This window comes from Lepisosteus oculatus, chromosome 1 (assembly GCF_040954835.1).
Source record: "Lepisosteus oculatus isolate fLepOcu1 chromosome 1, fLepOcu1.hap2, whole genome shotgun sequence".
NCBI lineage: Eukaryota > Metazoa > Chordata > Actinopteri > Semionotiformes > Lepisosteidae > Lepisosteus > Lepisosteus oculatus.
Genome location: NC_090696.1, coordinates 22,972,418 through 22,999,681, shown reverse-complemented (window position 1 = coordinate 22,999,681; position 27,264 = coordinate 22,972,418). Strand labels below are relative to the sequence as shown.

At 34.0% G+C, this 27,264-nt stretch overlaps 1 protein-coding gene across 4 annotated transcripts in view; it reads right to left on the bottom strand.

Annotated features, from left to right (window-relative positions):
* The window catches only part of fstl5 (follistatin-like 5), a 266,449-nt gene that overhangs the window by 19,632 nt on the left and 219,553 nt on the right, over nt 1-27,264 (bottom strand). For 2 of the 4 annotated variants that reach the window (XM_069187730.1, XM_015344712.2), the window contains 3 exons: nt 25,120-25,254; nt 7,041-7,067; nt 6,516-6,634 (listed from right to left, as the gene is read on the bottom strand). In XM_069187730.1, coding sequence (XP_069043831.1) covers nt 6,516-6,634; nt 7,041-7,067; nt 25,120-25,254 — 281 coding nt within the window. The remainder of the gene's footprint in view (nt 1-6,515; nt 6,635-7,040; nt 7,068-25,119; nt 25,255-27,264) is intronic. The other 2 variants (XM_069187734.1, XM_015344713.2) reach the window with 1 other exon arrangement.

Genomic DNA, 27,264 nt, shown 5'->3' with positions numbered 1-27,264 from the left:
ACATTTCACTCATAAACAGATTTGTTTTGAGTTAATAAAATAAATGCCAGGGCAAATAACAATATTGTGAATATGCAGTAACAGAAACAATGCTAAGTGAGACATTACTGTTATCTAATGTTACCATTACATCATATTTGGTAACCAGAGTTTTTGTAAGGAAGGCATCATTTTTCATTTCCATGCTAATACACTCAAAATGACGTTCACAAAAAACCTGATGTCACTCAGACATTGGATTGTGTCACTACTTTGATTATGTTAGGAAATGGAGGCAACAAATACACATCCAAACTCTGACAAGACCAACGTTATACAGTCTGGCTCCAATTACAAGCTCTGCAAATGTCATAGTTTGAGTCCAAATAAATCTGATCCTTTAATCAGTCCAGGATTTCACCAAGATTTCAGTAATCTTGGTGTCATCTTTGATAAGATCCTCACATTTGAATTTTATGTTTGCTATATTTTCATCCTTGAACACTTCACATATTTGTTGATAATGTGTATCTTTTCCAATCTGAAGCAGAAATGAGATTGCATGTGTTTGTCTTTTCCTGGCTTGGTAATGCAGTACTCACTGCTGTATATTCTAACGTTGAGACATGTTTATGATTTTGATTAAAAATTAAAATGCCTGAGCATACTTTAGTATACTGTGTATACTAAACATCAAATACAAAGTTACCAATAAAATGCTTATTTGCTTCAAGTGGACTGGCAATTTATTGAGCAGCCATGACATAGCCATGACATAGGTAATTAATCATGCTGATTAGCATTCAATCACAAACAAGAGGTAAGCTGTAAAATCAATGGCTAGAAGTATGTATGGCCACCATTGGTTGCAATCCTAGAAATTTAGAACACAAGAATGATGACAAGAGCAGGCCATTTTTCTTTATCAAGCTTGTTTTGTAGTTGTTAGCTAATTAATCCAAGGATCTCATCTAGCTGTTTCTTGAAAGAAGCCAAGGTTTCAGCATCAACTACATTGCTGGTTAGCTTGTTGCCTCCTGTTCTTGGTTTCAATTGCACTCGCAAATAGTTTTAGCTGGTACCTTCTGGTTTGTGTTTCAATGGCCCTTGTGACAATGTGGGGGTAGAAGGAGCCGCGGCGAGCACCAGTAAAAAGTCAACACCCCTAACTGAGGGAGGGAAGCAGGGACCAGAAATAACAAAAATCATCACAACCTCTGGCCTGGGCCCTCCCTATTTAACAGGGTTCAGCCTGGGGAAAAGAAGAACTGCCAGCACAGCAGTGACCAGACTGGACTTATCCTATTTAGCGGGGTTTAGTCTGGTAGAGCAGGACATGTAACGCAAAAACAAAACAAAAAACTATTATACATGTACTGTATGTGAAAAATGTGTGCCTACCCTGATGAAAATATGTGATGGGACAGGCACAAAGAAAAAGAAAAAGAACACCTTACATAGGTGCAATCCCCTCTGGGACTGTTGTTAAACAACTCCCCCTTCCAGGGGTGGCCTTGCTTATCCCTTCAGGGGGTGTTCAGTGTGCCTGCCACGTAGAACCAGGCTACGGGAGGTTGGACCCAGTGTGAGGCACTTCAGGTATCAGTGGTTCTGTGCCAAAACAGGAGGCGAAAACGTGGTCGTGGACAAAAGCTAGGGGGTCAAAAGGCAGGAAGGTTCTGAGAGCAATAGGCACAAGACGAGAGGCAAAGTCGTAGTCGAGGACAGGTGCTTGGGTCAACAGCCAGGAAGGTTCAGGGAGCTTGAAGTTACCAAATCGGGAGGTGAAGTCATAGTCAAGGTAAATTGGTGTGCAGTTTAGGAAGAGTAGAGCTTGTGGAAATGTAGGAGCGCTTGCATACCTGCGTGCGATTTGTGACAGTGCCTTTATAGGACCTGCACAGCTGTGGCTCAGCTTCTAAAAGCCAAGACAGTTGGGACTACAAAGGCGAGGCATCGCTCTTCCTCCATGGTTTTGCCTACACACTGGATATGCCCCCGTGTAATGCCACACCCTAGACGATAACTGGCTGATCTGTTCACCTACTCTGGATTCCAGTGCAACAATATATTTTTTATAGTGTAGTAACCAAGACTGGACATGATATTCTAAAGAGTAGAAAGAAATGATGTAAGCTTTGTACTGAGTGACATTTGCTGTCTTGTGGAATTCCTCTTGTAGGTCATGGACAAGCATATTTGTTCATCTTCATTGCTCTTTGCACCCTGGATGCCTTATGTTGTCCAAGCTTATCTCTCACATGTTCAGTGAAGCTCAGGTCTGATGATTAGGGCATTTATAGCATAACTGTCACATTCTCTTCTCACAAGAAATGTGTTGTTACAAAAGCAGCATGAGATATTCTTACCAGACCATCACACATTCACCATTCCATCACTCATATTTTAAGGTATTGTGACAAGTAAATTAAAGTTGTCTTTGATGGACTATATTTTGACTATAATATTTGGTTTGATTCGAAATTGCTGGCCATAAGTACTTATGAAGGTGATCAAGACTACGCTGACCTACTCCACCCTCCAACGTACTGATGCCACAAAAGCTTTATTCTCTTGATAAGTGGGATATATGGGTTTCATCCTGTGATTTTCTTTTGTAAATTTTGCCAGGCTGGACAGGTTAACAACTGGTTAAATCATCCAATCAACTATATAACGCAAGTTTATCATGCAAGTTTATCAAAACTTAAACCAGAAACATTTAATCTAAAAATCCTCCTTTTGTTTGTTTTAATTTTTTTATTTCCCATGTATGTGTTTAAAACATATTAATAAATACATAATACACAGAGTTCTTTGATATTGTATTTCAGCATATTTCTTGTTTCATTTCTTTGTAATGCTTTCCTGTGTAATTTAGAATTAAATTCAAAATAAATTTGCTCACCTTCAATACTGTATATTGAATGGTTTGTCTCCTGGTGCATCTATAAACTCTTACCTCCCTATATGTCTACACATAATTTTCACTCTCTGGACTCTTGCCTTCTTTCATTTCCCCAAACAAGACTCCAAATCATGAGAGACCTTTCTGTTCTTTTACACTACGGATGTAGAATGATCTTCAAAACCCATATTTTAGATCTTGAAAGTAAATCAACTCTTAAATCTTAGTAGTATAAAACATTATTGGATGTCTTAGGATTTTCTAGCCTGCGTGGATATCCATCCATTATATCTAGTTTCTGCTTTCATAAAATGCAAATTAGAAGAATAACATGCATGTGAATTGCTCAGATTGAATGGTAGAATTTTAAGCACAGATGAGACTTATACAGTAGACTTATTAAGGCTATGAAAAATACACAGATAACAGTAAACAGATGGCTATAGGTATGTAAATTTATTAAATATGTGTCTTGGGGCAATGCCCAATTCCAGTTAATTTGTTGCTGACCATTTAGAATAGCATTTTCTAGCTCATGGTTCATTAATTTCTATTAAACCACACAGAAAACATCGGACATACTGTATATAAAATACCTTTATGCATTGCTGCTGTGTAATTCTCCTGTGCTTGCTGCTCCAGACTGCTCTACCGTTTAAGTTAGAGGTAGATGCTAGTGGTACAGGTCCTGGCACAGTTTTAATGCAGGGGGATCAAGATGGAATTGACCACCCTGTTTGTTATTTTTCAAAGAAATTCAATAAACATCAACTTACTTATTCCACTATTGAAAGGAGACGTTAGCTTTATTATTTGCTTTGCAATATTTTGAGGTTTATTTAAGTTCAAGTTCCTTGCCAATAGACTTTTCTCCACCATATGCATAATTACAATCAAAGCTTATGCGCTTGTCGCTTATCTTATAGGGTTATCCATTAGAAATTAAACAAAAAGGGCATTGGAAATGTTGTAGCTGATGCTTTATCGCATGTTTATTTAAAAAAATATATTTCTGTATGTTCGTGGTTTTTCTAGACTATGTTATTGTGAACCCCTTGTTTGAACAAACATTATGTTTGTTTTTAACGGTAGGAGTGTTAAATTCTGTTTTTTTTTTACTCCCCTCCCATGCGGGGGTCCATTTTTGGAGGTGGGTCCCAAAAATCCCTAAATTGGGTCTCTCTCTGGATTGGTTGAAGAGAGCGGTCAGGTTTTCAACGCTGATACGGAACATCCTGAGAGTGTCTGAAGAGAGAGGTGTAAGAACGAGAAACAGCGAAAACATGAGACGTGTTGGATTTGTTGTTAGCTGTGGTGTAGGGTTGGGATTGTTGTGGCATCCGTGTTTTCTTTTTTAGTTTTCCATTATAGCTTTGTTTAGATAGAATAGACAGATAGCTTGCGAAAGACTCTGCTTTGGTATTGCCACACCTTTCTCAGGAGACAGGTTTAGAGGGTAATTGGGTTGTAGAATAGTGTAGTGAGTTGGTTTTTTCACTTTCTAGCATTTTCCGTCACCCTACACGTAGTTGTGTGTATTTCTGTTAAACCCAGGCTCATATGTTGTTAGTCCCCATTCACCCCTAGACTGAGCCATATTGGGGACGTAACAACAAGTAATTAATGTTTTCCATGTATACCTACAGATGCAGCCATTCAAACTTCGCGGTACAAACTCGTACTGCACGCAACTACCCACAAGCCACTGTGGCATAATCGCGGTACGTGATTGGCTGGCATAAATGACCGAAAGAGGCACTCATGGTGCATTGGTCAGTAGTGAAAAGATTTAATCACTTAATCTATTTACTTTGCACATTTTAATCCGCTTAGTATTGAATATTTTTACAACTAAAGGGAATTTTAGTAGCTGAGAATAAAAAGAAGAAACAGTACTTCTGTTTCACTGTATAGTGCATGACTGTGTCTGTGGCATGATGGCTTAAGTAACTGACTTAAATCCAGCTATCACCATGAGCATACCCCGCTCGTTTTGAATGGGTGCATCTGTATAGTTTATTACTGACATTTTAAAATATTGATCCAGATATATTTTCTATTCTTTTTATGTCAAAACACACTTATCTGGTTTAAAGCTTTATGTGATTTACAGAGCCTTTGAATATAAATTATCAATGTTTCTGACAGGGTCATTTGAATTAATTTAAAATGTTTTCCTCCATTTTTGGTGGGAAATGCTATTTTTACTAATAATTGTTTAAGCTCTCATATTTAGATGATTTAATGTAAAAACAAATTTCAAGTACTGTATCAGCTTAACTTTACATTTGCTCATTACGTTTGATAGCTTATAATATAGAAGCTTTTTATTTTTTGAACCCTATAGATAAGTAATGTCTTGGATTACAATATTTATTTAAAATATGTGAGAATATTATGTAATTATAAAAGCAATTTTTGTACAGCATTAATGGAAACTGATGTAGTGTATTGTGTCTGATATTGTAGAATGCTACTCTTTTTACTTTGTTTTATATTTTATTTATGTTTATATTATTATTATTTATATGCACCTTATACTGTCATTTTAGCAAAGCCACATTTTTAGCACTCGTAGATGTTTTTCTTGTGATTCATAGTGTAATATTATGAGTAACCAAACAACTAGAAAACAGAAAGCTGTAGCTCCCTTTCATATTGAATGTACCATTCAAATGCTTGTTCACAACAAGAGATTCATGACAATCTATCTGTTTTTGTCTCCTAAAATACACAGGTAACACAGTTGAGCTACTATTCACTGCATGTTCTGTGATGATAATAACAGAGAAGCCACATATAACACATGACAACAGCATATGACAAAGGAAGAGAACATAACATAAATAGTCATATTAAACCTGAAGGCACTGTCTTTTGATCTGCATCAGTTTGTCTTGTATGAAATGCTGTCAACATAAAAGAGAAATCTTTTCAATGCTCATGTGCAGTTTTTACTGCACCTGCAGGGATTTGATCCCAGTTGCTCATGGGCTTCTTATTGCATTCTCCACTTCTAAATTCCTCCTACTCTTCTCCACAGCAGCCTCTGCAACTGACAAACATCATCTTGAGTGATCCGAGTCCCAGCACCTGTGTGACAAGTGCGGCTTTCCCTGCCATTGCCCAGATTTAGTCCTGGTTGCTCATGGACTACACTTCCTAGATGGTGGATACTTATGCTAGACATGGTCCTCTGCTGTAGCACAGATTCGCATTGGCTTTCGGGGGAGGCAGTGATGTCACGATGACTGGCTCCATGCATGAGCTTTGTTACACTGAGATTTTCTACACTATTCAAGATGCAAAGAAATTCTAAGAGGACCAATTCTGTCTTAGAATTACTATTCACATCAAATCTTTGGGAATTTAATATAAAAAAACAAATCCACATACGGTATAAATATAATAAACAGTACTGGGTGATTCCCCTCCCCCCCTATATTTAAGGTATTGGCAACTCCATTAAAGGGTAGCTTTTAAATTTGTAAGTCTCAACAGTTCCTGTTATGATGTTATAAAGACAGTACTAAATTCTACATGATTTGAAAAATAATATATTCATTGAGCAAGCAATGCCATAACATTTCAATCCAGATCTTATTTTTTTGTAAGATGCACATCTCACCTGAAGTCCAAGTAGTTTTTCACTTGGTTTTATATGTCTCTGAATTTCACATTCCACTGGCTGAATGACTTTAATCCCATCCTCATAAAATACATAGAACATATTGCCAATTCCAAGACCTAAATGAAAGAGAGAAATAATTATATTACATGAAGGTAGTTACACTGTAATAAAAAAAAACAATTCTAAATTAGTACCAGTACTCAGCTGAAACCTTTAACTGCTGTCGTAGAACTAATGCTTTTTAGGTGAGCATTTTAGTTGAGGTTGTTCCAATAAATTCAAGTGGAGTGTATCAGAAAACATAACTGCCATGCACAGGAAATACACATAACTATCAAAAAAGACAATTTATGTACAGTACTTACACTTTTAAATGTCAAAGACTAGGGACAATAGTACTAACACAGGCTATTTCGTAAAACCTTTGAAAGATGACAGTGATTTACATTGGAAAACTAAGACAACTTAAAAAACACGTTTCTAATAGTAAAGTCATTCAACTGAAACAAAATTTGTGAGTACCTTCTTCTCGCCACAGAATGTTTGCAACTGAAGCAACAAGAGAAGAGAAATAATTTCAAATGTCTATTAATAATAAAGAACAAGATATCACAGCATCTAATAACATTACATGAAAATGCAGCATGTAATAACATTTATTATTAATAAAATAAATGTTCATTCTACATTGTAGTCATAGGTGTTTGGTGAAAACAATACATTGAATTTGTGTGGTGTATAATACTGAATTAACTTTCAGTTAATTTAGCTAATTCATTAAACACTAATGTAAAAGTACTTTAGCTTTTTCTGAAAATGTGAACTGAGTAACATTTCTAGTTAAAAAGGTACACTGTACACTGTACAGGTGTACTGTAATAAGTATTGGTAACATAACAGTAGATGTTTACAAGTTAGATACCCTGTTGTATTCATATGACAGTTAAAAGATAATTAGCCTGGACATGAAAAGCTGAAGAGCACCACCCACTAAGATTTTATCACTTTTACTGACAAATAACACAAACAAAATCCAATCCCCAAAATAGGCCTCCAGATACAATCTAAAAATAAAAATGAATGTAGAGACTCAAGTAGTATAAATTAACCACAAAGCAAGACAAACCAGAACAATGTCTGTCAAATACTGTACATTTGTACATGCTTAGTGTTTCAGACTGCATGTTGCTGACCAGGTTTTAGACTTGTAATCAAGCAGCACATTAAATGGAAACAATTATATTACTGCCATGCTGAAGGAATTTATTGTGCTTTTTCTTAATACGTTCTATTCAGTACACATGAGCAAAACAATACAATACATTATACATATATGCATTTTGTGCATACTTACAGGCTATTGGAAACAAAATTATAGTTTTAAAAATCTTTGTACAATGGAACAGGAAGACCTAATTAAGAATACTGTGTACAGTTTTGACCACCACATTACAGTATTGTTGATTTTATTATTAATGGGCATCTATCCAGAGAAAAGTGAACAGATATATTCCTTGACCTAAAGAAATGTCCCAACTATGCTGACAAGCTAAAAAAAATGAAACATGTTTTGTCTTGGAAAGAGTAGACAATAAACAGACAGATTCCACCCATTGGATTTGTTCAGAATTAACAGTGAATCATGAAGCAAAAGGTTGAAGTAGAATATACAGTAGGATGAACAGCATTTAAAAAATGAAGCTACAGGTCCAGTTACTAACAGTACAGGGCTGCAAACCAGTCTTGTTTCAAATCACCTGCTTCCACTCGATTTTAATCTCACCATTTCTGATTTAAATTAATATTTATTCACTCTAACATATGGTGTGTGAAGTAAGAAATGATGGATAATAAATAAGAAAGGCAGGAACATTAATCTTAAGTAAGTCAGGAATAATAATGCCATTAACATGACCTCGTTCTATGATTCCTAATTTATTGCACATTCTGAAAATACTTTATAATTAAAGTTTATGTAAGAGCTCAGCAGTTCTAAACACTGATTAAAATAAACTTCAGAAAACCTTGTATTAATTAATTTTAAAAAAAAGTTCATTTAACTTTTATAGAACAAACTTTAAATTCAATTCAATTTCATACTGCAGATATACTGTAGTGTGCATAATTAAATTATTTTAGATTACTTAACATATCCACACACCTTAACACAGCTAAATATTTAAGAAAATGTTTATCAGTTAGTGGAAATATTGAAAATGTTTTCATGAAATTGCAACTACAGCTTAATCCTGTGCCCACATACAGGGTGAATTTAATTATTGCAAATATGATGATAAAGATGCTTTTAAAACTGTTTTTGAGACCAAAAAACTTTTGTTTTTCTGTATAATCTAGTGTTACATTTAATTGATATATATATATTTAATATATATATATTTAGATGTATCTATACATTAATTTTTATTATATTATATTAATATATATATATATTTTAAAGCACAAATTAAAAGAAATCTAGACATCCAGATTTCTGTCTCGACAAATACACTATATAGTGATCAACAAAATAAGCACAACCTTCAGATCTTATATATTTAATTAAATATTTTAAATATAGATTCCAGATTCAAATTTTAAACAAAAATATAGAACAAAGTGACAAGCTTTCAGCATTAAAAATAAAATATTGTCAAAATGAATGCTCTGCAAAGTTAGGGTATGATCTCTGATAGCATTAACTGCATATCACTACACTTGATACTGCATGAGGAATTTCAGGAAGAAATAACCTGTATGTCAGCAGAATGAGGGTAAATCACTGTTATTGCAAAAAGATCTGCATGCACCAAGAGTTTTCAGAGATAAGAAAACAGCCAAAAGACGAAGTCATCTTCAGTTGGACAGCAGCTATCAGTCTGACTGAACAATCCTAGAGATAGGTGCAGAGTATTTTGTTAGCCAATGAATGCCACTGTCCTTGACAATGATAGATATTGTGTATAGAGATGTTGTCGTGAGTATAATGCTGACTGCTGCATTGTTCAAGCCAACCACTGAGGTGGTTTAAGTATGATGATGTTTGGTGGAATCTCCTCTATCAAAAGAATATCTTTTGTGCAGATAAAGGGCAACTTTACTGCCATGCCATACTGTATATTAAGTAAGTCTTTGAAACAATATACTGATTGCTAAACTAGAACATTTTATTCTCCAAATAACTTATTTCATTGATAGCCTGCCTTTAATCATACTGCTTTTTACCTTCATTAAAATAATGACCTTCTGGATAGCTGTTCATACAGATTCCTTATTAGCTCATTGTGGATTTCGTATACTCCATTCATATTCCAAAAACTAATCATCTGGTTTTATGAAATCAGATGACTTTAACTCAGGGAACAATGTTATTAAAAAAATGAACACACCTATCTAAAATAATTTAAAATTGAAATAACATCAGATATGAACCAAATTCCCTACTATTTGACGTAAGATTTAGAGTTGCATTTTCATTGTGCAATAGTATAACCGTCCACTTTCTAATAGCTTTATCTAATATAGAGTTACTGTTTGATACCAGCCTATCCCAACAAGCAACAGGCTCAAGGCAGGATACACTCTGGAGGGGGCACCAGTACATTGCAGCGCACACACTGACTGAAACCCAAACCAGGGCTGACTTTCCCAGAAGCCGGTTAACCTACCAGGATGTTTTTGGCCTGTGGGAGGAAACCAAAGTACCAGAGGAAACCCATGTGATACAGGCAGAGCATACAGACTACACACAGATACAGTAGCACCGCAGGCCCATATCAGTATATATAATGACAAAATAAAACATTCAAGTAAGAAATCCTTGTTATATATGATAATGACAAAACCCAAGATCTTACTGTGCCCTTCAAGAAAATCTGTTTATTCAATGTGAAAAACACAAACCTTTTGTAACAAAATGTTTATGTGCAATCAAGCATAGTACATATAGAGTAGGTTAATTATTATTCAAGTAACTGCTTGAGTTTTAATAATTAATAAATCCACTTTATTTTACTCCCAGATGATAAAATTCCTTTACAAAGAAAAAACATATAATGTAAAATATAAGTCTGAGCATTAGAAGCATAAAAGCCTGTTTTATCTATTATGTAAGAATCTATTTCAGAAACAGTGACATTTTTGGCATGTTTGAAGCTTTGCTGTATCCAAACTGCAAACAGACATACTGAAATATGAACTGTAAAATTCAATAACTCAAGAATTCCATAGAGCAGAAATAAAAGAGATACTGTAGATATATTGTCTCACATCAATTTTATAATTACAAAAGTACATAAATCTGATCTCAAAGTACAACTTTTTTATTTTATCAATGTTGAATCATCGGAAAATTTATGTTAACTTTGAACATTTGAAGACATGAACAATGTGTTATAACACTAAAATGAGTGATTTTGATTTTAATATTTGGATAAATTAACAAGTTAAATTGAATAAATATGTTTTAGTCATTGTCTTTTGGCAGTACGTTACCTGAAAAGCTGATATGATATATTTATTTTACAGTATCCAGTAGAACTGATTGGCACATTTTCCTGTTACAGTCCAGTTCTTAAGAAGGTAAAGGGTCCCAAAAGAAAATGGAAAAATACATCTTTTTCTTCAACATTTACTTGAGTTATACACAGATCATTGCCAAGAAAAGAATTTTAAAAGAAAAAGATTAGAATTTTAAAAGAAAAAGATTAGAATTTTAAAAGAAATAGGTTAATTTATGTGATAGTTTTTATATGAGTTGAAAAGATTCAAGCCTTATTGGTATCAATATAGTGCTTTTTTACTTATTTCATGTAACATAACGGAAAAATAGACAATTTTTTTTTTAATTTTACAGCATAGTGCCACAAAAATATAGAGATTGTAGATTGTAGAGATTGATTTTATTCTGAAACTTAATTAAATCAAAGTATAAATTGAGTATTGAATCTTTCTAAATTAATTTTGCTTCTTAATTACCATGTTCAGCCTGACAATATACTGTTGTAACCTTATATTTAAGAACAAATAGCATTACAAATACTTTTTCACTTTTATTTGACTTTGCATATCATTTACAGACTTTCTTATCAAAAAGATCGCATTAATGTTCGTATGACTGTTCATATTACTTTATTATCCTAACTTTTACAGCCTGCTGAATTAATCAGTTGTGTATTGTTCCTTTAACAGCTGAACATTTTACATTGGTACAGTAGCTAGTGCATATTAGTTTGAATAAAAATAAGACATATTTAAGAACTAAGCTATAAAGATATCTAAATAACATCCTAGGTCCCCTAAAGCTGGAACATGCTTCTGCTGGTTTAATTTCAGTTAATTACCTAATTGATTCCTGATTTAAAGTATAATAGTTTGGGGTTCTATTATACTTATGAAATGCTCTAGTTAAAATGAAACCTCAAAATGTTTAAGAGACGAAAACTGTCCAACAGTTCAACAAGCAAGCAAATGCACAAGCAATAACAATAATGGACACAAACAGAACATTTAGATTCTGATTTTTTTTGATGAAGTTCTTCATAAAATATTTACTGTTTTCAAAAATCCCAAGTATAAGATCTCCAGGGGCTCAGTTATAGAAGGACACTGTTTTCCTAATCATATGCTACATGTTATTGATATAAACTTAGCCCCTAGGAAGATGGCTGATCGGAGTTTCAAAGTGGTCAACAAGAAAACGATCTATCACTCATCAGGAAAATACAAAACAGCTGCACATTGCACCAGGCTATATAGGTCGAGCCCTACCAGATTGATCATGGATAAGTCTACTGGTGAAAAGGAGGAGGGCATTTGGAGTGCTTCAATCTTTTCTAACACAACTGGACCTTGCAATCTAACTACTTTTTCCAAGCCAGGACAGGAAGTCCTCAAACAAGCAGCTATTCAACCTTTAACTCATTACACCCACTGCACATCTTCAGATATCTTTCTCTTCTCCATACCTCTTTCCTGCTGTCCTCGCAACAACCCTCCATGTCACTGACATTCACTCCTCCCAATTGACAGGAGTGCACAAATTCAGCCCACATAGGATCCAGATGGCTTGTTCACCGATCTACCCCCACTGCACTTCACCATTCCTCATTCCCGCTGGGCTGGCATCCAGTAGGGTGAAGCGTTGGCTTACCTCAGGCTTTCCTACTGTTCGTCTGTTCATGGATGAGCTTCAGCATGTTGTTATGGAGCATGCATGGTCTGGGTGCTTTCAGGATATAGTTTCAATACCTTATCCTGAAGCCTCTTAAGAGAGCAAGCTCAAAAAAAGTACAACATTTGTCTTGAACATTTACTTCAATTCCTGAACACCTATAAGGCTCTGCATGGCTTGGCACACTGTCCTAGCTACTATCACCCTACTCCCCGCCTTGCAACCTTCACTCTTCTACTTCAGGTCTGTCCCCCACTCTGTGGGTGATAGGAGCTTCTCCTGTTATGCCCCTAAGCTCTGGAACTGTATCCCCAGTTATATCAGAGAATAACCTTCTCTAGACTCCTTCAAATCTAGACTCAAAACCTTCTTTAGAAAAGCCTTTACATAACTGGTTCTGTTCTTTATCCCTCCGCTCCTACTGTACTCAGTACCCCTATTTACTATCTCCTCTCATTGTGTATTCTCTTGTGTATTTTTTATTGTTGTTGTCATTCTATAAAGGGCTTTGAGAAACCACCTTTAAAGGTGCTATATAAAATAAAGTGTATTACTATTTGTACTATCTTTTTTTTAAGACAGAGATAAAATGTATAAATGCAAAAAGATAAAAAGGCAGATTCAATTATAAATTGGATATGAAACCTTTTTATTAATGTATACTTTAATGTATTTTTCATTAACTGTGAACATGTTTAGTTGTCTCTTTCCTTCTCTTGTGACAGAAGAATGTCACTCTTATTGTGACATTAGTGTTCTACTAGAGTAGTTTATTGCCATACTGTATTTACACGTACATTAGAATTCTTAATCACACTGATCTCTCGGAACATACACAGTACAACAGACAACACAATGTAGACAACAGGAACAATAAATATATTGTGGAAAAATAAATAAATAGGTAGTAGTGAGACTGAGATAAAAAAAGGGTAAACTCTGTAAAAAGTGGAGAGTACAGAGGTGTATTGTGTCTGAGGCCCTGCAGTTAGCTGTTGAGGATGCATACTGCAGTGGGATTGAAGCTGTAAACTAAGACGTTTGACCAATACTGCTTAGAGAAGGTTTAGGCCTGGAATGCTGAATTCAAAGGAAATTTGGAAGTTTTGTGCATTTGCTTAAGTTCAAAGATGCTGTCTTTATACAATATGAAACTCATGTTCCTGTAAAATATATTGCCACAGATTTTAAGCTTAAACTTTTGACTTACTCAGCTTGTGTATAGTGAAGCACAGATCCTTTTTAAATTGAAAGCAAAAGCATAAATACATCATGGGTGATAAGTGTCTAGGATTTTCAAAATAACTGGTGGCAGAAAGTTATATGGGAATTAAAAAACACTGTAAAATGAAACAAAACACAAATTGTAGGAAAGCATTAACGAGGGCTACCACATTTCCCAAAACTGAAGAGTGTATGCTTGAAGTGTTATTTAAGTTAATCTCCAGTTGCTAATTCAAGCCTTGTGTGTGTCATTTCATAAAACATAAAGTTTATAATAGGATCCCATTTTGGTCATCTAGCTTGTTTGACTGCAAGTAGTTAATTTATTGAAGATTCTCATCAGCCACTCTCTCCAAGAAGCCAGGGTATTAGATTTGACAACATGGCTAGATAAGTTGGTTCTTAGCTTTAAATGCATCTCCCTGCGGTATACTTTTGCACTCTCTGGGTATACACTTCAAAGTTCATTGCTGCTATAAAACCTAACCCAAATAATGTTTTAAAAAAACAGAAACATTGTTCATCTATTCATATGGTTGGATCATAAGTTGAAATATTAATCATCTGCTAAGCGTAACATTTTCTGTGTACAGGCATTAATCTGCGATTTTCATCACAGCTGAAGCATAATGCTGAATTTAGAAATTTCTGAATTTTTCATTTTAAGGACAGTTATAAAAACTCTGTCAAGTGTCCTTGTGATGCAAAGTCAGATGGTTACTTTGTATCTGTTCACATCTACTTGTAAAGTGTTAAAATATAATTGAAAGCATACTGTACCATATTTTAATCATTGTCAATATTGGGTCTCTCATTTCTGTTTTCCTTACTTTGTCTTGATTATTTTAGATGTTCTGCATAAAGGAATGGTCAAATGTCCTTCATACGTAGTAAAGGCACCTGCTTAACTTAAAGGCTACAGGACTTGGCTACTTATTATCAGCGTATGCAGGCATTTGAATATACAAATATGTGTAAGGATTTTAAAGAAATGTTCCGTGCAGGTGTTTAGTTTATGATTTATTTCTATCAAAACATGTTGAATGTAAACCAGGATTTTCATGCTAAATCAGTTTCAATTTAATAGCTCATCAATGGTGGAATTATGTTTGGAGTAAGATGCTATATAATAGATGACAAGATTTAAAGAGTAATTTTAAGTCCCTCAAATGCTGCTTTGTCTCCTTAAACCCGTTTATGATGCACATTACAGTATGTGCATTTACTTGTAATTGCCTTCAGTGGGCTGTCAGCATTTATGATTGACAAACAATCACATTAATCTGTTGTTCTGCCGACAACTATCCTAATAAAATTGTCTATTGCGAAAACAAAAACGAAGGAAAAAGTTTACATGATCAATTATTAGAACCCCATTGACAGCCCATATTGTTTTTACTGTTTATGAAGGACCTTAAAATCAATAAGTGCTGTTGTGACAGGTTGTAGATACATTCTTTTTTAAGATATCACAACAGTTTTGTCATACAAATCCTCTTTGTAGTGAATTTTATTTTAGGTATCACATCATTTGATTTCCAGGGTATTTAAGAAACAACTAATAATTCAATATTCTTCTCATTTCAACTGCTTTTTTAATGTTTTTTCTTCAGTAGTTAAGTCTGCATATTTTCAAAGTCATTAGCCTGTTTCCTCCTTTTAACTTTATGAGCTCACAGTGGCATTCACATAGCAGTTCTGTGCTCAAAGTGGCCTAGGGGAATTGTACCAGCACCTCACAAAGGCTTGCTGAGACATAAAAAATGAAAACAGACTGGAAAAAGACTAGCTGTTAAAAGGCACAAATGTTGCCAACCTTTGAATTCTAAAGAAGAAAGGAAAATAAATGAACGTTGTTTCATTACATTTTATGCAAATAATGTCAGATGTTAAGTTTAAAAATAAAGATGAACTGATAAGAATCTCATTAATGAAGGAAATTAAGAGCAAATGTAACCAAATACCAATCTGGTGAAACATAGCAAACAGCATTATTTAATGTAGATGTCTCCTTACCATTATGGTTGTACTTGTAAACTACTGGAATAAACTGTTAATTCTTCAATAAAAAAAACAAACAATTCTTCAGAGAAAAGTGCCAGAGAACAATTCACATGGTTCAAGTACTGTATGTAGCTTGGGGGAGCACAGGGTATACAATGTGCCTATTCATGACATTAAATCTGTTTTAAGTGTTACTGTCTATGCTTTATGTTACATATTATTGTGATAGCATATAATGTGAACATGGTGAATTGATAGCTCTTTTTGCCACTATGTGTTATTGGAAACCACCACAGCCTACACCTTAAAAGAAAAACATAAATGTTTTTGTATGAGTTATGTCCCTAAATAGTCTAATGCAAGTATCTACAATCCACAAAACTGGAACCTGTCTGTCACATTCCATTCTTTATGATATTAATTTGGTAGGCTATAATTTATGCTGTCTAACTGTCGAAAAAATCTACTGCACAAACACCATTAAAAACAAAATCATAGTGTCTTACATAGCAAAGAATTGCCAACTTCAGGGTCTTCCGTCTGGCTCAACAAGTAGACACTCACTTGGAGTGCAAGTCTATCACTAAAGTCCAAACATCACCAGTTTGGTATGGGTTATGTAATTAACCGACTATAAGTTAAACTCCTTCAGGAGTGATGCACAGCTTATGCAGCTATGGTACTGCTGTGGTAAGCTTGGCTTGCAAGCAAGGGAAGCCTTTGTGAATTGGCAGGCACTTGTGAGCTTGCAGTATTATAACTGAGAATTGCATCACTCCTGTGCTCACTGATAGCTTAGTTATGGGCATTGAGGGCACATATGAGAAACTTGGCTGTGACAGAGAACTGCAGAGAAAACCAAGCATGTTTTCATCCCTACTGTAGTGGTACAACAACAATAACAAACATTATTTTATACAGTTGATCAATTTTATATTATTTTTAATTAAAGAACCAAAATACATGCATACACCAATTTATACAGTAAAATAAACAAAATTAAAACTAGAGAATAAAGATGGGTTTTAAGACAGGGTTTGAAAGTGTTGACTGTCTGATATCTGATATACTGTACATTAAGAGATCATTCCACAGTCTTGGAGAAACAAAACAGAAAGCATAGTCTTCCAGTTTCAAGAGCTTTGCATTGGAAACTAAAAGAAGGCCCGAGTTCAAACAAGGTGTAGGAAAGCCAGTCAACACAATTTCAGTCAAAGCTTTTATGTAATACTTTTGTTGCATCGATTTTTTAACATCATGTAAGCAGCATGACAGGGGCATTTACCGTAGTTCCTGATTTATGCCAGCACTCAAGCAAGCACAAATATGAATAATATCAAAATAGAAATGAAAGCTGATGCCATAACTAAGATGAATATAACCCAACTGTTACCTGTGGATACTAGAATGTAGATTGCTGGACAAATCATTAAGACACAATTTAAATTACTACAAAACAGTTACCAACCTATATAATACTGTATATTGTATATTATAATTCACATTATATATTCAGCAAGATGGTATGATAGATATAGGGAGGTTACTGGTACTGAATATAATTATTCATATAATATAGGTACTGAAATAATTATTTATTGTTTTTAGAGGGGAAAATACAACAGTACCATTTTTATGAGGATCTGAAGACATACAAATTATAATGTTACATTTTTAAAAAAAATTTTTTTTGATAAAGTGAATCTTGTTGATCACATTTAAAAAAATAAAATAATTGAATTAGTTTCATCCAGTGAGGCTATAGATTTACAGCCTCCACTGCACAATGATTTCTGACCCTTTTCTTTTTTAGATTTTTTTCTTTTTTTTTCCTGCTCAAAGGAAAAAGGTTTCCATTCACTAAAGTTTCAATTAGAGGGACACACAGGGTTTTTGCCCTTATTCTGTCACCACATGGCAATTGTATTGTCATACTTAACAATACTGGTGTAACCATATTATATAATTACTTTTCAGATTATGTATCTGTTACTGTATATATAGTGTATATAACTATATAGTGTGCAATTATATACACATGTTATGATTAAAAGTTACTACTTATCTATTTATCTTAAATTATACAGCCAGGCCTCTCAATCAGTTAAGGTTTTTTATAGTGCAGGTTCAGCCCTACAATTTAGAAGCCTTGTTTGTCCCTGGGCTACAGTATGTTATTTGTGACCTTATATGAGAAAATAATACCAATAAAAGTCCTTGACCAGGATTCCTGAACAAAAGCACAGAGAGACATATCAAGCTCCTCCTGCTCACTCTGCTTCTATGGCACTGTGGTACAATCAAATTATAAATAGCTGTGTCCTGTGGGCATGTTGGAGGAGTGTATGGAAAAGTCTTTATTCTCCCTGGAGAGTACCAGCTGTATGATAGTAAATTGAGTTAACAATTTAACAATTGCCAATTCTAAATTGGGTGTATGTAAAAAAATCTTATTACACATATAATATATTTTGTAGTTAGAAATAAACATCCATTCATCCATTTTCTAGCCCACCTTATCCAGTATTAGGGTCAGAGTTGAGCTGGAAACTATCCCAGCAAGGAATGGATGCAAGGCAGGATACACCCTGGACAGGACACCAGTCCATATCGTGGCGATACAGTAAACCTTCAGTTTAATGGACTTCACTTTAAAAAGTCTGCTTAAGGGGACTTTTATGTATAAAATAAAAAATACCGAACTATTCCTGCAAAAGAACTGTCTGCTAGTTGGTTTAGACAACAGGCTTGGTTTATATTCAAAATAGTCAATATAAAATGTAAATGATTTGTAAAATATTGTTAAAGTACATGTACTGAACATTACTACACAGTTTGACATCTTTTGTACAACATACATTCAAACAGGACTAAAAGGTATGAATATGAATGGTGCCGTACAGGGGTAAGGCAATTTATATAGAGAATATAGTAGGTGAATAGCTGACAATGGGTGTTGTTTGTATTTTGTATGCTTCAGCATATAGTTTTATAAGGTCTATTTACAACACATAAAATAAAGACCTTGCAAATAAAGATACTGTATAGGAACAAATTACATTGACAGTGTTGATTGCAATTGTTAAAAAAAAATCTAAGTCAAAAGATCCAAAAAAATATATATAGTATATGTACTGTATATGAATTTCATACAGTGTGTTTTTGCCTGAAAAAATGTAATTCATGACTACATGAGTATTACCATACCCTCATACCTTCCCCTTTCACAGGATGAGAGATCTCTTCTCATCAAAAGCCTCAGTTTTGTACCAGGTCCCAGGATGACAAACCCAAGTTGACCTCAACCACTTTTGCTCCAGGATTCGCCTCACAGCACAATTTGCTAATGACAGCTCTTCACTTACAGCTGACAACGACAGTTATTGATGCCATCAACAAACAGAGCTTCCAGCCTCCACCCTCAAGCTGTTTTCCAATTATTTTATCAACCAATTCAACCATCAAGCTTCCAAGACCCTTTACATATGCAGGAAAAACAGGTCTAACTTCACCCAAGGAGAAGTTCAGGTGCTCCAATCTCTCAGCAACAGAGAAAATATTGTCATTAAAGCAGCAAACAATAGAGGTGTTGTTGTGGTGACAAACAGACTTCTATGTCAATGAAGCCTCCAGACAACTTATAAACACTTCCACCTACAGTCCTCTTCCACAGTATCCTACGACTATCTACCAAAAAGAAGTGATCATCTCTCTTTTCATCAGTAATGGGGAATTACCCAGGAGTAACTGTCTCATCATTGAACATCCTCAGATATCCCAATTTTACCTCTTCCAAAGATCCACAAACCAACACCCAAGGACACCCAATTGTCTCAGCATGCAACTGTCCACTATCAGCTCAGCCCCGCAGTAATCTACACTGAACACCTTCTCTTTCAATAACCTCTTTTACCATCCGGTTATTGTATTTTCCTCTGGCACCATGATAGGACCAAGCTATGCAAATATTTTTTGTTGGCTGGGTAGAAGAGTGCTTCTTTACCTTCTATACCGGCTTTGTCCTTGACCTCCACAAGCGATACATTGATGAATGCGTCAGTGCCTCCACATTCTCTAATGACCAACTAGATGATTTCCTGCCTGATGTGCCTGAAAACTTGATACCCATCAAGCACTGTACTTCGTACTATGTTGTGTTTGAAAGCAATTGATTCATGACTCCCATACAGTAACAGCAGAATCATGAATGCTCACAGACAACTGGTCTTTCAAATGAACATAGAACCATTTCATTCCAGCATAGAGTAGGTTTACTGTACTTCTCAACATCTCATGAATAACATTACAATTCACCCTAGCATTAACTACATCTCCATTCGTCTTTTGCATTCTCACAAAACGTTATGGATTTTAGTTATGGACATATTTGGAAAGGATGCTTTTATGAGATGAGCTGTGAGTGATTCAGTATATTTTTTTAAAAAAATGTCGTCTTTAACATACACAATACCATTACATGTAAATGTAATTACTACTGTATGTAGCAGTACTACACATCTGTTTCAGTGGGTTTCAAAACTAATACAAGTTGTTTTTGACATTTATTTTTCAATTACAAGATTACCTTGTCTGCAGTTAAGAAAAAAATCCTGCACGTCACAGGTGGGCGGTCTAATCTTTAGCTTTTATCTCAGTGAAAGTTAGGATAAAATGCTCAATCCCAGCATTTAACTATTGGCTATAAATAGTAAGTAACTTAATGTTGGTCCTGCATGCTCTGTATTATATTAACTTTTGTGGTAATTGTTAATGCTGCTTGTAGTTTATCACAGGAGAAACATGCACATGTAATATAATACCCTCTCTGATGTTTATTTGCATTTATAATGTTCATGTGGGTATGGTTAGCAGTGGTTATTATTATTATTATTGTTGTTGTTGTTAATATAGATCAGCAATTATTAAGCTGGTCTCTTCCCCTTTGTTACTTATTGTTGATCCTGGAAGCATTATTTCCATTGGGTCCTTAGAAGAACAGATTCTTCTAAGTTCCATTTTGTTCACACAATCCCACATCAACCTCTTCTGGCTCAACACTCAAGCTCTCTTTTTTTCACACTGTAACGTCTTTACTACTCAGCATTCAAGTTCCTAGAGGACTGAAGTTGGGTTCAGAAGAGTGGAAACAGAACATGTGCCTGCTTTCCCGTGGATATGAGATTGGCATGAATAAATTAAAAAGACATAAGTATATATTATAACATTTCTCATATGTGGTAAACAATTTCCTTCAAGGTGCTTCAAGAGAATTGAATAATTTAAGATATTTCTAAATTTACAAAAACATCTAATAATAAAACATCATGTTGAAACAACTTCTACTAATGACAGATAATAGTATTTGATAATGAGTATGATTTAATTTATAAGACACCATTGTACTGTTTAGGAGAAAGCATAAGGATTTTATTATAGCAAACTGCAACCACAATTTACATATACCACAGTGTTTGGGCCCACCATGCATGCACTACTGCCTCAAGGATATGAAAAGAGCAGAAATCATTGCAATACATGTAATAATTGTAATTTATGTGGCTGAACTAATTACTGTCATTTACAATTTCAATAATTATATGCATACTGTACATATATTATTAAATGCAGTTACTTGAGAGGTTTTGGTATTTTATTTGCTGTATTGATTTGTTATCTCTTGTTTGACTCTTTCTTTGTAAATTATATATAAAAACATAACATCTTTCAATGTATATATTTTAGAAAAAAGTATATACTGTAAGAATTCTATTAATAATATTCTTAAAATTTATTATGTTGTTGTGAGATGGGATTGATTGAAAAAAAAACATGCAAATAGCACTGAAAACGTTTTTATTTTTTGGCAGTAAAACTAGCAATAAATGAAAAATTATCATGTCAATCTCATGTGATTGAATTTTAAAACACCTGTTTAAAAATGCAATAAAAGAAAATGTATTACACTGAATTACTGGGAAACGCATTTATACATTATTTATACACTACTAGTATTATAACTATTACTATAACTATTACTATTATAAGAATATAATAAAAATTATACTATATGGGTTTAACTCTATACTGCCTATAATGTATAGGCAGCATGATGCTGTAGTGGTTAGCATTAATGATTTGTAATGCTATGGACATGGGATCAATTACAGACAGTCCAAGACATACGTGTAGTTTAAGTGTTAGAGTGTCTGTATCTGTATTGTGTCTGTCTGCCCTGCAATGGACTGGACATGGTGTGTCCTGCCTTGCACCCATTGCTCGCTGGGATTGGCTCTGGCTCCCCCGCAGCCCTGAATTAGATGTAGCGGTTAGAAAACAGATGGATGGAAGAATGGTTGCTAACTAAACAAGACTGTTCAGCCCATCTACAAAGCTGTTTGGTACCATTGCTTTTAAGAGTAATTGAAGAGTAATAATAATGAACTCAGAAACGTGCCTGTGCTTATGGAATCCCCAAACCATTTTTGTGAAAGCACAACGTATTAATGGCTTGTTTGAAATTCCCTATTACCTCTTCCCAGGACCCCTTTGAAAATGTGTGTTTAATCACAAACAACATTAACAAAACTAGGTATTCAGAAGGGCCATTGTGCAGTACAAAAGACATGATAATGTGTATTTATATAAAATAAATATGAATTATGCAATTCATTTTACAAGCCATTTTATCAGAAACCATCTTCAAAACAGTTAAATTGACATCATTGGAGCAAATTATATTCCACTCTTCAAGCTATTTTTTTTTTTCAAATTAATTTTTACATAGTGCACATGTGCTTTCACACAATATCTTCAAAGTTCTCCCAACGGTACAGCTTTTAACTTTTAACAAAATTCTATTATAATGCTCAACAGCCAATGTATCACCATAATAAATTGACCCACCAGATACTAAAAGAATGAAAAGCCAAGACCAATCCATCACAGTCCTACGTTAAGATGTTGACAGCACACAACAGAGGTTGCAATCTTCACTTATATTTCTCCAGGCAATGACAGCATGAGCGAAGTGATATGAATGTGTCTGATCATTGTTATCTCAATCTTCCAAATATTTTACTGCAGATTCAATTACAATCATTAGCTCATCAGAAAATAATGCCTTATATGGAGTCTAATACTGTATGCCTCTCTCAGTAAGATGTTATGCAGTACTAAGCAACATTAATAAAATATATTTTCATTTCACTGTTTTCTTTAATCTACAATACTGGAATAAAAAAAACATATTTTTACCAGGTACAAAAATAAAATCGCACTTATAACTGCCACAAATTCTCTTTGATATCATTAGGAAAATGCCCAAATCATTTTGAAGCTGGTATACTGACATTTTATTATACATATATTACAGAGGTTAATTAATTTTGCTGATTAACATCAGTAATGGGTTATCTTAACCACATTTATTAAGACAATTTTTATTTTGGCTCTCTTTTGGAATAACAATTCCTGAACCATGCAATATAATGTAATCAGCCAAATTCTGTATATCCAAAAAAATCAAGTTGGGGAGAAAAGTATCACTATTCCTAAAGTTTACTTGCGCCCAAAAATATAGCCATGAGGTGCTGTGGGAATGCTAACCCTAACCCAAGCTGGGCTTTAAACTGAGCAGCTCTGCAATCTGTCTATGAAGCCCTCCATTCATCTGTTTTGAAAATGTTCCTCATATCACAAATTATGAGTCTAAAACCATCAAATCCATTGGTACAAATTCTTGTAAATTCATCTGCTTCAAAAATGTATCTTCTTTAGGGAAATTTTCAATCAGCTGCAAAAGGCAGTTAACATGGTTTTTATAGTAGATGACTATGTATTACATGGAAGCCTAGGGTTAGTGTTACAAGAGCTATAAATGTTTATAATTCTGCTTCCACTTGAAATGACAAAATTAAGAGAGTTTACCCAATGGACCAGGCTTTCTTAACACTTTTATTTTGGCTCAGTTTTGGAATTTCAATTCCTCAACTGTGCAATAAAATTATATTATTAGGTATTGTTAGGAAAATGACCAAATAATTTTCTAGGAAGTACACTGACATTTTATTATGCAGACATAACAGAAACTAATTAATTGTGCCTATTATCATCTGTCACAGTACAGATCAATAGGCAGTGTACTGTAAAAGTCAACAGTTTTGTTGCATATGCAGCCATCATTGAACATAATGTAAACTGTACGTTTGATAAACATGCCTGTGATTGCTGAGTATTATTGAAGTCTTACGTTTATATTAGATGGATGTTTGAAAAGGTCCAGAAAAGCGCTATATAAGTGTAAGCAATTATGATTATTAATATTATGATAATGATTATTATTATTATTAAAACAGCCATATCTGTGAACAAATCATAAGCGAAACCAAAACAACCAAATGTAACTCTTAGCTCCATTTTGGAACCTACACTAGTAAATGTGATTACTGTTTCATAGTGCTGACAGAATATAGAGAGAAGCATACCCACATCTTCATATAAATTGCCTGGAAATTGTTCTGCACAATTTCTAGCTGTGATTTTGATTCAGACATGCTTTTTCTGATATTAACATGTTTATTTTATGCATGCTTATGCTTATTTTATATGACTTTGACAGCATTCAAACATCAGACTCGGTCAATCTACAGTCAGTATAGCAACAGAATAGCAATTTCATATCAAAACGAGTTTTAGTTTAAACCCAGCTTTCATAGTTTTCATCAAATTTACAACTATGAACCTAGACATAGTATATGCAATGTTTTAGGGTGCATTATTACATTATTCCAGTATTGTTTTGTTATTGTTTTGATGTACCTTAATGACAGATAATACTTTGATTTTGTGTTTCATTTGAATTCAATAAATTCAATGTTTTTAATTTTTTATCCCTGTTTTCATTACAATCCCTTCTATTCTCACTTGGAAAATATTTGTTTTGTAAAAAAGTGACAGCACATCACCAAATTGGACATTGCTATTCCCACTCTTTGTGGCCTTGTATTTTGTAAGTAAAATTTGGGATGTCAAGGACAATGAAAATCACTACTACAATAAAGAACACCCAAAGTACTCATGATGCTGGAGAAAGAGTAGTGCCAAATTTCACAGCAAACTGTTTCAAACAAAAGTAACTTACAGATTAAAATGTAAGTAGTTAGTTTATGTAAAATACAGTAATTCAAAAAATCCAAAAATACATACGTGTCTTCCTAGCAGAATCCTCAACAAACAGAGATGAGATGTCTTCATCTACTCCAGCTTCATTTTTTGCAATACAAGTGTATGCTCCAGTATCTTCATAGCGAACATTACTTATGTGTACTTCACTTCCATTTGCTAGATAAAAAGGAAAGATACAATAAGAGTTCAAATAAGGATAAAAAGCTTTCACTTTAAGCAATTAATAGCAGTGGCTTTACTTTTCTCAAAGTAACTGTTCTAACTATTGTGTACCCTATGCATCCTACAGTATATTGCTTAACAAGTCTATTGATGTGGAAAATGAAAAAGACATTCCTGTTTTTCCTTTATTGTGTCATTAACTGAAATACTTATGACGTGTTTCCTAAACTACTGGCCACATTTGTGTGTCCATTAAGGCTAAAATTGCCATTCATCATTGGTTTAAAATGAAGTCACATGCAAGATGTTCTTTCTCTTCATAAATTCCCAACTGAGAAAGCACGTGCAGTACACATCAAATTAAGAAGGTTTGTGATAGATACAGCAAGTATAATTAAGAACAATGGTTCTTTGATCGCATAATAGATGTTTATGACAAAATATACCAAATTAAGCTTCAATTCCTTTTTCTTTTGAACACATGGTGTCCTGAAAAATGTGCCAGATTTCCAAAAACTTAAATAGCTATTTTCAACCTATTTTACAATCCAAATGTTTATTTTATAAAAAAACTGATTATCACTGTTTTTAATAAGTACATGCTGTAGTTTATTTAGTAAAACAAATGATAAAACAAATGATAAATGTAACATGCCCACATGTCCTCCTCTTTCCTTTGTCTAAACCCTCCCCAGGTGATAACCTATCCCACATCTCTGTCATCCCCACAAGTTTGTTTGAATTCCCATACCAGACACTGGAATATGACCCTAGGGTCCACATCACCTTTAACCAGACAAGTATTAATAATTCCAGATTGATCTTGATACTGTATATCACTTAAGGTATACTGTACATGTCCGAATTCTACAAGCAAGCTTTTATTTTTTTGAATGGAGAATATACTGTAGCTAGCACATAGAGAATTATCATTTTATTTGTGTCATGTCAAGTAGTAATGGTCCCAGCTGATCCCAAAAGACAAGGAACAACCCAGGGGTCATGATAGCAAACCCAGAAGACATATTCATAGTCATTGATTGTACTTTTATCTTAGTCAGAGAAGTCAGGACTTCCAGAATAATTCTCAGAATTTGTTCACATTTGTCACTATCATGTTGGAAGTTACAGCACCATAATTTTAACCACTCAGAGGTCAGTTCTATACAAAGCTTAATTTGTAGTGTTAGATGGTGACTTGGTCTGCTGCCATGAAGATAATTCTACCTTTCTCTATGCATGAGAAAGGCTGTCTTCCTGCAATCCAAACAAAACTTTATTATTATAGTGACATCTAATTCAAGATCATCTGTTTATGAGACAGCCTTCTAGTGTGTTTCTCGGGGACTGCTAATTTAAATTCTAATTCTTTAATTTTGCATTTAATTTGAAACCTGTCTATGTATCCCATAAATACTGGGGTCATTACACGAAGAGATGTAATGAGTTACTCTGTAGTAAAGTAATATTAAATTGCCATTTTGTCATTTAAAAACATAAACTCTGGAGGAAATATTTGCATACAGTAAAATGTGTTGTAAACTGAAAGGAATATTGATAGAATCTTTACATTGGAAAACTTTGAGAGCAAATATTTCAATATGTAAATGAATTTACATACAATTAATTTAATACAAATTAATTTAAAGCCAAAGATAATTTAGGACTGGCAAAATAAAATATCTAGTAAATAAGTTAGACATGCATCAAACATCAACTAGGCCAAAGACGGATGTAAATATACAATATCCACTCTGATTCTTCCACTGGATAACCAGTGCCTGAGTACCATGATTTAATTTATGAAAGAAAATAATTAGAGATTAGGAATATTTACTGTACACAGCAAACATTGTCAAACAATTTTCTTTTCTAATTTTTCCATTACAAATTACAAATTATGTTCCTTAGACTAATTTTCTTGATTCTAAGCAAAATATCTTCTTTATTTTAAACTATTCTCTTCTGATCCATCCTTTTAAAAAGATGTAAGACTGAAATATT